General features: G+C 41.1%; 1 protein-coding gene across 5 annotated transcripts in view; it reads right to left on the reverse strand.

Annotated features, from left to right (window-relative positions):
* Positions 1-6: 6 nt before the first annotated feature.
* Positions 7-12,045, reverse strand: part of GATD3A (glutamine amidotransferase like class 1 domain containing 3A) — a 20,336-nt gene continuing 8,297 nt past the window's right edge. For 2 of the 5 annotated variants that reach the window (XM_014526302.2, XM_006036743.3), the window contains exons 2-7: positions 4,934-4,986; positions 3,778-3,891; positions 3,422-3,541; positions 2,369-2,461; positions 1,845-2,001; positions 7-1,312 (exon numbers count right to left, since the gene is read on the reverse strand). In XM_014526302.2, the coding sequence (XP_014381788.1) occupies positions 1,169-1,312; positions 1,845-2,001; positions 2,369-2,461; positions 3,422-3,541; positions 3,778-3,851 (588 nt within the window). In that variant the 5' untranslated portion in view covers positions 3,852-3,891; positions 4,934-4,986 and the 3' untranslated portion in view covers positions 7-1,168. Of the gene's footprint in view, positions 1,313-1,844; positions 2,002-2,368; positions 2,462-3,421; positions 3,542-3,777; positions 3,892-4,933; positions 4,987-5,285; positions 5,602-9,050; positions 9,072-9,966; positions 10,050-12,045 lie in introns of those variants that run through there. The other 3 variants (XM_014526303.2, XM_006036744.2, XM_025193079.1) reach the window with 3 other exon arrangements.

The following is a 12,045-nucleotide window of genomic DNA, read 5'->3' on the forward strand; positions in this document are numbered from 1 at the left end:
AAGTGATTTCAAAATGCAAAAGGTTCCATGATTAAACATTGTAAAAGGATTATTGGACAGAAGTTAATTTATTTAGCCATCATTCTTCCTACATTTGACTGTATTTCTCTGGAAGAGCTTTGTTATTCTGGTGAGGGGAACGTGGTAGTATCCAGTGTTCACTGCTAGGCAAATAATTACATTAGCATGGGTGATGTCTTTAAACCTTACCAATTACTGCAGCAGGTTGTTTTTTTAATTTCCAGGCCTGTTTTATGCAGGAGGCTTACTGTGCTATTAATCATGGTTAGCGCCCTCAAAATCTATATATTTATAGATAAAGATATGTCCTGCTCCTGAAATTTAGTTTTATTCATGTTGGAAAGAGCAGGTTTTTTTAAAACAGAAAAAAGCCCCGAGTAAAGAACGAGTAAAGAAAGGAAAAAAAAACCTGAGCAACACAAAGCTAACAATGAATTAGGACTTGGAACATGTGTGATTCCCTTGGTTAAATCAAAGCAATCTTGGCTTTTAGCTCACATACATCTGCATAAACAGCAAACTACAGCAACCCTGCCTGAAACACACATCAGTGCGTCTTCCCCAATACCTTTGTGATTCAGATCAATCTCTCTCTCCTCAAACCTGAGCAACATCTGAGCACCCAGACAGACAGGCAGTCTCAGGAAAGTAAAGGTAATAACAGCCGTTTTAACTAAACTAGCCAGAGGTGAATTTTAACATAGTTTTCCAAGAGCAGCAGCCAGAAACTCCAAATGGTGTTAGCCATGTATCTCAAACTTAGTCCAGTAGTCAAGACTGCCACTCTGGCTAATGACTGATGCTCATGCCATTCAATTGTCATGTGAATCTTTAGTATTTTCCTCAGGAATGTTTTGTTGCATGCTGGCTGGCCTCAGATCATTCCCATGTAACCCTCCCCAGAAGCTTAAGTCCAAGACAAGACTTTAGGATTTAGGACACACTGCCTGTACCTAATGAGACATTCTGCAGACCTTTCTGCTCAGAAGTGCTTGAGATTCACTGCAAAAAAAACCCCTACTACATAAAAAGGCATTATCTGAATAGAGCTGGGAACAAGATCATCAGTTTCATCAGTGGTTTACAAAAGAATTGATTTTTATTTCTGGTGGTGTACTTCGAATTCAAATCTTTCCTAAAGCTTGTTTTATGAAACACCACTATATTTGCCAGTTAATTTCAGGACATTCTTTACCATGGCCCCAATGCCCTCGAAGATGTGATGCAATTCTGTCTCGCACATAAAGGCCGGGGTAGTGACCACCTTGTTTTTCAAGTCCACATGAGCTTCGTGGAAGAGAGTTAAGGAAAGCATAACCAACCCAGTACTGATAGACACTGACTGCAAAAAGAAACAAAGCAAATAAAAACAATCCCAAATATCTTCCTTTACACACAGGCAAACTGAAAACTAGTTCCTATGAGAAGAGTGGTTTTACTTACTTTGCCAGAAATACCTGAATTTCATTGAGACTACAATGCTAGTATTGTATTACATATTACAAGAAAAACTTACTAGTTATGGGTCTGTATGAGACCGTATGAATGGGTCTGTACATGTATTGCTCACAGCACCTCTGAATTAACTGTGGTGCTGGCTATGCCAAAAGAGGTGAGCACTGTACATCAGAAATCACACAGCTATTGTTACAGCAATGTGCTTCATGTATGGCTATACAACTGGAATAATTTGGAATAGAAGCACACGTATGTGCTTCTATATGGCTTTACAATTGGAATAATGCATAAGCCAAGAGTATTCATTGCTTCTCAACTCTCAGTTTCTCAATTGACAGTCACCAAATGTTAATGAGAAAGGATATGGTTACTTCTTTAACACAATGTTTTGCTCCTAGTGCTTTAATGGCACCTGCAGTTCCAGCATAAGGCCACTTCCCACCTTCCTCTGCTTCGTGTCCCACAGTAACTTCAGCACCAGGGAGTACTTTTGCCGCCAGGACTGGTGAAATGCAGCACAGCCTGCAAGAAAAATAGGAAATGAAAATCCAAGAAAGCCCCTTCTTTAAAAGGATGAATTGTATTTATAAAGATTTTACAGTCTGTGCTCTTAAAGATCTGAAAGACAAATGTAAAAAGGTCATTTCTTCTGTCCAGTATCAAGATTTTCCTGCCCAACAAGTAAATGTGTTTTTTTCATAACTACTTCTCTCTACTCACACAATCTTGAAGGATGACTTTTAAAAAAGCCATGCATGCAAAACACACACGTTTTTTCTACCTTCCATGCCAACCTCTACATACCTACACAGAACTAATTTTATCTCCACTCTCAAGCTACCACTCCGCAGCAGTATTTGTAAGGGCCCAGCTCCTATTATGTACATACCCAATGGGTTTGCCTGCTTTGTGGAACTCCTGAAGGACCCGTTCAACTTCTTTGTGCACTTTGCAATCCTTCCCGTCCACAGCAAAGGTGGATCTGTCACAAGAGACAGTCATGAACACCTCATTACAAAGCTAAGCATTCAGATGTGCACTGACACTCAGAACATCTCTCAACGACCCCCACAAGTTAGAATCCGAACTTCAGTGAAGGAGAAGGGGCAGCTCCTTGATACAGCAAAAATCTACAAAGCAGTAGAAAATGTGGAGGTGGGAGGGCCATGCAGCAGATCGCAGCTCTGCCCCAGCTCCAGACCATGCTGTCACCGCTGCAAGATCCCAACCTCGGCCCTAGAGCAGCTCCCCACCTAGCCATGCACCCTGCCAATGCTGCTAGGGCCCGTCTCCATGGAAATCCTGGCCTCGCACTGTCACGCCCTGCTGCTGTTGGGGTCTCCGTGGACACTGGCCGCAATAACGCATGCAGGGGCTACTGGGAAATAGAGTCCAGCCACTAGCCAGACCTGCCATTTTGCCTGCCCCTGTTTTAAAGAAACACACAGTGCTCCAAAAATCAAAAGAAAATGTCCCCCTCTGTTGACAAGCAAACTTTCTCAAGACAAATATATGCTATTTTTTGAAAGCAAGTTATTTAATAAGTTTACTGACACACAGATACGTTGTAGTCAAAACTACGCACCAAGAAATAATCTGAAACTAAAAGTTTTACCTTCACTTTCCCCACTATGCCACAACAAATCACAGCGTCAGAGGAAAAAAACATTTTTTTTATGTAACATGCACTGTTGACTAATTTTAATAGGGAATTTTTAGTGTGACCAATGGAGAGAGACTTAGTGCTGTCATCCTGCAGCAATAAGAATCATATGGGAAAATCCCAGACTATCTAAGCACTGCACTGAGAACATTATCCCATGGCAATCTCCAACCTCAGTAAATGTATGCATTCTATAAAAAGGCAATTAACTGTTTCTTGTTACTACTGTGAGTTATGAGTAAAGGATTTAAATTACTGCTTACTTAACTTGGCACTCACAGGTTTTTAGCAGCTCCAAAGCCACCAGGGAAGATCACAGCATCATGGTCCTGTGTAGTAAGTTTAGCCAGGTTTGTGATTTTACCACGAGCAATCCTTGCTGATTCCGTTAAAACATTTCTTGGAGAACCAGAAATAAAACAGAAGAAAAAGGCTTTGTGTGTGCAAGGGTTCAAGTATATAAAGGAATTATGTCATTTTTGAAGAGTAAGAAACCATCATGGCTTTGAATAAACATAGCAATGGTGAGGTGACTTCTGAAACAAAACTAGCAGGAAATAGAGTACCCATTTGAGATAAAGGAGACTGTATATGGTAACCACAAGAAAAAGCATCTACTTAAACATAGCTTTTACCTCGATTCAGCCTCAGCAGGCTGTCCTTTGGTGTGGTCAATAACGTGCATCTGAAGAACATCTGGAGCATACATCTGAACTTCAGCTCCCTTGCGACTCAGGTGGAACAGTATGCTACAACACAGGCATAAAATACATTGAAAACCTTCAGACAGGGGATGTCATAATGGCAAACAAATTACAGCAGGACTTTAATTTGCCTCTAAGTCCTGCTAGAGACATATTCCTTGTTTTTAGAGAAAAAAAACTGGTAAAGTACCATCAAATAAAACTACACATTGCCAGCATTAATAGAATGTTTACAGCGTAATAGTTGGCCAACAGGGTGCCCAATGAGCTGCAAGCATTACTTCAATCCCTTTGGCTGTCTATAACTATTTCAGTGATCAGTTGGCCTTCCTTCAGAAATGGCAGCAAAGGTCACACCAAGAGATATTAAGATCAACATACCTGGTGTACTATTCTTATAAGTAAGTGTGGCTCAGAAATGAATGCTCAGAAAGCTGGCTATAAAATTAAATCTATGATTCAGGTGGCATGAATGGAGGAACTAGAGGTACTGCTCAAAAGAGCAGGCCTCTCTCTCAACATTTCACTACTCTGGTTTAGTAGTTGGTAGCCATACACTGTGCCCAATCATTTCCCTCTGAAACACCGTGATATAAGAACGTATTGAGGAACATAAAGCTGGGACAAAATAGTGGCATCCCCTGGCTGTCAAAAAGATCCCAGAGGGGAACCACCTACCATCAAGGCTATTTCAGGGTAGTACTTAGCAAGTGGAAATTAATTTGATATGATAAAATGCTCTATTGTGAAGGAGTGTACTTGGTAGCTGTGTTGGTCGGAGACAAAAAGACATACAAAAAACTAGAACTCTTGGTTCCAAAATGATACCTTTTATTAGACCAACTGGAAAATGGCAAGAAAATTGTCCTTTTCTGCATGGACTTTTTACCATCTTGTACCATCTACACTTTTCCCAGAGCCTGACGAAGGGATTTTGATCCCAAAAGCTTGAAGAAAAGGACAATTTTCTTGCCATTTTCCAGTTGGTCTAATAAAAGGTATTACTTTGGAACCAAGAGTTCTAGTTTTTTGTATGTCTATTGTGAAGGATACATTGCTAGAACTTGAATTACACAAAGCGGCTTACGCAGAGGCTTCATGGATTTCGGTACCATCATAAACACCGCATCCAGACAAGACCTGCAATAAAAAATAAAATCAAGACCATAGTTCAGACAAGTTATCTATTTCCCACACTACGCTTTGGGGTCTTTTACAAACATTTGGGAATAGATATAGATCGCAGTGACACTCTTAACAGACATGGATATTGGCCTTAGTGCTGATGTTTAACCTGCAGAGAGGAAATGTGCTATTGATCGTAGCCTGTCACATTGCAAATGGTTCCACAATTCCCACAGACTTAAACAGCAAACCATATTCGATTCTGCATTTTTTCCCACACTTCAAAAACTGAATGAATATCAGAAAATACTTACAGTTATAAAAAGTGATTAAAAACAACGCTATGGGCTTTCACGTTCCCAAATCACAGAAGAGGGTGCTTGTACATTACATGAAACACATTCCTGTCTTGAAACACATGGAAAGAAGGGGTGTAAAGGTGCACTTCAAGTAGAATTTACTATGCTCTTTTCCTTATTAGATAATTTTTTGTCTGAGGATCCTTATCTGGGTTGGTTTAGCGTCCCTTCCAACCCTGCTATTCTATGATCAGAGGTGAATGGCTAAATTTTTTGAGAAACTAAGCAAACTACTCTCAACTGAATTTCTCTTATAAGCTGATCTGAAAGCAATACTGCCAACACATCTGCCCATGTCAGCACCCTGAATCCACCCTGGTTATCACTGGAACTAAAAGAAAGTAAAGAGAGCAAGAGGTAGAGAGAAAAAGAGCTACTGTACTTCTGTAGCGCTACTTTGCTCATTTGATAGCACTATGTATGTCATCAACTTTTTCTGTTTGTGAGGGTACATATTGACAGAAAATAGAAAAAAATATTTAAAAATAGGAAAGTATGAATCTAAAACCTAAATAACCCAAGAGGATTGCCAGTTCCTGAAACTATTATAAACTCATGTTTTAAAAAGTGACTACAATTCCAGTTGGCAATGATGGTATGCACTCAATAACTAACACCTTAACTCTGACTCTCTACTCATTTGAGAAGATTAATGAACACTTTATCAATTACTTATTCCACAGACACACAGAAAAGTGCAGGTGAAAGGGACCTCAGCTGGTCATTTAGTCCAACCTCTTGTTCAAGGCATGATCATCCCTGTATAAACTCTTTCACTTAAGTATTCGTCTAACGTGCTCATAAAAATTTCCAAGGATAGAAAGTCCACAACTTCTCCGGATAACTTGTTCCAATACCGAACAACTCCCAAAGTGAGAAATTCTTCCTAAAATTCAACCTACATTTCTCTTGCTACAAAAGAAAAGTACTGCCTCCTGTCCTGCCCCATCCCACAGCTCCAGAGAATAAATCAGCACCGTCCTCTATAAAACTATCCTTCAGGTATTTGAAGACTGTTATAAAATGCACCCTCAATTTTCTCTAATCTGGACTGTGTAATCCCTACTCATTCAGCTTTTCCTCCTAAATCTGTTTCCCAGGCTTGAATCATTTTGGTACTCTTTGCTGGACTTCTTCTAATTTGTCCACATCTTTCTTGAAGTGTGGTGCCCAAAACACACACACTGGATTTTGGTGGTGAGCCTTGCCCCCGCTCATCCTGCTCCCCTGCTCCTGGTCCCTCCACAAGCCCTGAAGGCCAAATACCGTGGCTCCTCAGGCTGCATCCTGTGGACACCTCCTCCCAGTGCCACTGGTGATGACGAATTTCTCCACACAATGATCCAACCAGTTATATATCCATCTAACAGTACTTTCCTCTAGACCAGTGGTTCTCAACCTATTTGCCACAGCGGGCCACATTTGCTTCTCTCAATGTGTTACGTGGGCCACGCTCACACAACTTACTTCCTGTGTATCCATTTACAAAATGTTGGGTATCCGTTATCTGACAGTAATGCAATACAAATCAATATTCTGTAATACCTCTCATTTTTACACTGTCAAATGTCTTTACTCTTTTTTTTTTAACAGGATGTCACATGGGCTGCAGCGCTGTGCTGGGTCACATGTGGGCCACGGGTTGCAAGCTACTGCATAGACTGCATTCCCTTAGTTTACTAATGATATTACTTGCATGCATATATATTTGACCTTTCATATAAGACATTTCATAAATTTACCGAGCTCAATTTTAAAACTACTTAAGGTTTCTGCCTGTACTACCCCAAAAGAGAGGCTATTCCAGAATCTCACTGGTCTGATACTTTGAAAACTTGATTTTCAGCCAGTTTATAACTGTTTGTCCTTGAGCCAATCTTGCCCTTTAGCTTACAGAGGTCTTCTTCCTTTCTAGTGTTTATCTCCTGATGTAATTCTAGCAAACAGTCATATTTGCTTCCAGCCACCATTTTGATCCCCTCCCAGCCTAGCAATCCCTTTCAACCTTCTCTCATAAAATAGACCCCCTTTCAGTTGAAGAGTAACTAGGGTTACTAGGTACCTGTTGCAGTTTGAGTTCCTCTTTCCTGAACAAGAAAAATAGACTTGTACACAGTATTCCAGATAATTCTCATTAGTAGCATTAACACTTCCCTGCATCTACTGGAGATGCCTTGCCTAAAAGTGCATTTGCCTTTTTCACAGTTGCCTCACTGGCAGTCAAAGTGATCCTGCAATCAACTGATACACCCAAGTCTTTCCCTTCCTCTTTTATTTCCAAACAGTAAGCCCCAAATTAGGTGCAGAAAATATTGTAAGAAGTCCCTAAATGCATGACTTTGTACCCTGCGATACTAAATTTCATCTGATTTCTCTCACTCCAGTCCTCAAGGTCATCCAGTTCTTCCTATGTAAAGCATCAATGCTCCTTCCCATACCAATGATGCCTCCCAACTTTGGGAAATAAGCAAACTTCATATACCATATTTTCTTGCATTCCACAGGCCCACAAATAACACATGCCCCTTGGTTTGGGGAGGCAGAATAAAGAAAAAAAGATTTTTTTTCAGAATTTTAACTGCCACAGCACAAGCTCACAATGGCTGAATGCTGGCCATTGTCATATTGAATGAAATAGTTTGAATGTTTGTAAAGGTTGCCCATTAGCCAGTTTCAGGAAGAAGATAGGATTTATCTCCTTATCTAGCTCATTGTTTCGGAGCTACGTGCAAAATGTCCTGACTTCACTTAAAGTCTTAATTTAAATTGTATCTTTAGAAGTTTTTTACAAAGAAAGCAAATATCCTGAATTCTGAGACATCAAAGCCTAAGGCCTTTTAACCAAATTGCTAAGAAAAAGTATTTACAGTGATATGGAAGTCTCCCCAAGAATAATTTAAAAATGCTCAACAAAGGTAATTTCTGTTGAGTAAGATCCGAGCCCAAATTTGGGAGGTATGATAAGTTGAGTAGGAGGAGCCCAATGACGGCAGCTCACTCAATAAAAACCTGTAACTTACTGTCCCAATTTGGAGGTGACTTCACTTGCAGAACAACGAAGGAAGAATCGCAAGTGTAAACTTGGATTAGATTGATCACCTAATCCAACCTCTCCGTGAACACGAATCTCTTAGTTCACGCTGAAGCCGCGGAGCACCTGAAAGGGACTGAAGGAAGGGGACGTAGTCCTATCACTGGTGAGCCCAGCTCATTGAATCGTATTGCTGAGGCCAGCCTATTGAACCGTACTACTGAGGCCAACCCATTAAATCGTACTACTGAGGAATTAAACCATATTTTGGTATTTGGCTTCTCGGAATCCTAGGATTGTAAGTATATTATGAAAAATAATAGTATTGATTCAAATTTAACTTTTAGTTGTAATTGTAGTTGTTTTTGTAACACTAATTCTTATAGCATTGTTTGGGAAGGAAGTGCATTCGGAGCATTGTTTCTGATATATGTAATTATTGTGTTTTTAATGTTTGTGGTGTTTCTTAAAGCTAAGCAGTGTTATATACGTAGCAAAGAGTTTTAAAATAAAATTGTGTTGTATAAATTAAGTGTGTAATCATTGTGAAATCGTGCAATCAGCTAACTACTCCCCCAGCCAGTGCATCAAAACGAATCAGTAAATTGTGTGGGATTTTCTCTATTCCATAACCCACTAGAGACAGCCATGTACAGAAAGGGGAGACTTTATTCTCCCGTATCACTTACCCGCATCCTGTAGTTCCACAGCTACAGTTTTAACCCTGTTACAGCTGCTGGCAAAAGCTACTGCCATTCCAGCATGGAAATCAGCTCCCTCACTTAATGAACATACCCCAATTTTGGAGAGCTATTTTTTTTTTTTGGAGTGCATGTGGTATGCATGTAGATATGGTATCTAGTTTCTGTACTGAGGTTATTCATTAAAATATTAGATTAAATCTGTCTCAAGACCTGAAGTCTACTAGTAAGCTTTCTCCAACTTTTTATTACAACTGTTTTTTTCCTTTTCAGCCATTTCCTCTCACCTTACCATTTTTCTACTAACCCTCATCTTCTCCCACATAACTAATAGTGTCTCATGTGGTAATCCATCAAGTGTTTTATTCTAGTCAAAAATGTGTTTTAATAGGCTTGCATCACATATTAATTAAACAGTACTTTAGCGGTGGGGGAAGAAGTACTACATTTGTTATTTTCCCACTACATAGTAATAACCTTCCCCTTCAACATCACTGCTACTGGACCTGTGACTTCATGTGTTAGTTCTTTCAGATTTTTGGAATGGAAATTATCTGCTTCCTCAAATATCTGAATTTTGCTTCTACTTTGACTAAGGCAACTTCAATTTTCACACCCCATTCCCTTAGCCATCCTGTCTCTGCCCTGTGTTCAATATCATTGTTGTTACCAAAAAAACAGCATAAAAAAACAGTAGCTCACCTTCAGTTGCTACCCCAGGGATGTCCAACTTCCAAGAGGCTAGGAATGCACACCTTGTGGGTCACACCAGGAGTGAACTACATGTTCCCAGGCCACTGCGGCACTGTGTGCCCATACAGCCATACCCTTCACTTTGTGCCCACGTATGCTTTCTGCTCCCCCTCCGCCACTGCACTGTGTGCCGATGTGACCCCAGACTCACCATCTGCTCCCTGGGCTGCACTGCCCAAACCCCAGAGGCTGAACGTGGCAGCTGGAGAAGGGGGAGCCCAGAGCTACTGCAGCCCGAGCAGTAGGGGAAGTGGTGGCGAACAGGGGCAACCTAATCTCTCATGGGCTGCCTACAACCTATGGGCCACTAGTTGAACAGCTTTGCTCTACCTCATCCTCAATGCAATGTATCACTTCTTTCCTTTTTCTCTGTCTTCACGTAGCTAGAAATCCTTTGCTACTTGCTTTAATTTCACCATATCATCTAACAAAGCAGGCTGCAACCTACAAAACTTCATGCCCCCAAATGAGTTAGCCTCTAAGGTGCCACCCTTCCCTGTCTTCTGCCTAACTTCAGATTAACACAGATACTCCCTTCTCCTCTGTAAAGGTTTAAATGTTGGCAACTGTCTTCATCCCTAATCTTCCTGACCTCTAGGACGCAGCTTACTTTGCTGATCTATCCCTTTTCTCCAGGCTCTCCTTACTCCTACTTTCCTTTTTTTTGTTTTTGCCTTTTAAATTTTGTCCAGTTAAGTCTGGAGCCCTTCTCTATAACTTTTTTCCTGTTTGCTTGGGATACAGGTTCTTGCCAGTTTTTGCAACCTGATTTACTGAAATCCCAAGATTCCTCCTCCCCATTCAAGCGTGAGAGCTCTTCAGTCCAGTGACTGTATGAAGCTAATTTTCCTACTTTCTCAGAGTTTGCCCATTTGAAAAATGACAGACCTGTTGTTGTTAATCCTTACATAAAACTTAAAAGTAAATCAATGTAGGAATGCTTGATCCAAGGTTGTTTTCTACAACCAGTTCTATAATATGTTCATACATCACCTCCAGCTGGTTCAGTGACTTGATGAATACCGGAACCCAACCATTATTAGTAACTTTTATTTTCCCATTTGTAACCAGAAATGTAAGGTCTTCCACAATTCCAGATGTGCATCTACCTATATAGCCATGCTACTGAAATCTCTCTAGCCATATACAATCTGACCCTCGAGTCAACTGCCCATTTCAACCTGCCCCAAATGATTCTGGCCTAAACACATTCTGCACCATCCCTGCAGTTGGGTTTTTTGGGGTTTTCTTTTTATAGTCTATCGCTGTCACACATACAGCAAACAAACCCCATCATTTTATCTTTGTTTCTATAAGAGATGTTCTGTGATATACTAGCAGCCTTCTGGTTCCCATTTTTTTTTTTACTTATTACCTCATTATAGGAGCACCTTCATTTCTGCTGCACATTTCAGCAAGTGTCAAATTCCCTATTCCTTTGTACCATCCCTCTCTTGATGTTCATATTTGCTACAAGCATCATTTCTACCTCATTGACATAATTAGGTCTTAGATGCTCTCGGATCCTAACCTTATTGAAGTTATTAAGGGAGAAACTAAGGCACTTTTGACCTTATTTACTTCCTAGAAGTTGTTGCTACCACCCGTTTCCCTCTCCAAACTATGTAACCCACCCCCCCCACCAGTAATGCCTATCATGTCAGAGGGAGCTGCACTGGCATGTACAATTAGATTGTGTATGAGCATGCGCATACACATGTGCATGTACATGTGCATAACTGTGCGTGCGCACACGTGGGCCTGTTTGCACATGTGTACGTGTGTCAGTGAGTGTGCATGTTTGTGTGTGTACATTCTGTATTCATGCATGTACTGCTACTGCATGTGTGTGTATGTCCTGTCTGTGCATGTGTACTGTCTACTCTGTGTGTGGGGGGGCCATGCTTCTGTGTATGTGTGTGCACGTGTATGTCTGCAAAAGTCTGTGCGTGTGTGCATGTATTCGTGTATGTGTGCACATATGTATACATGTGTGCACATACTTTGGGTGTGTGGGCCCATGTGCATGCACTGTCTGCATGTACCGTGTATGCATGTACTCTGCGTGTGTGTATACGTGTGCGCACGTGCATGTATGCGTGCATGTGCGCATGCAGTGCATGTGTGCGTGTGCACGCAGGGTGTGTGCGCGTGCGTACACATACGCCCCTTGCCCGCCCCGCGACGCTCCCCGGGCCCTGCTCGGCGCGGCCCGGCCCGGCCGGCCCCG

This window comes from Alligator sinensis, unplaced genomic scaffold (assembly GCF_000455745.1).
Source record: "Alligator sinensis unplaced genomic scaffold, ASM45574v1 scaffold1162_2, whole genome shotgun sequence".
Classification (NCBI taxonomy): domain Eukaryota; kingdom Metazoa; phylum Chordata; order Crocodylia; family Alligatoridae; genus Alligator; species Alligator sinensis.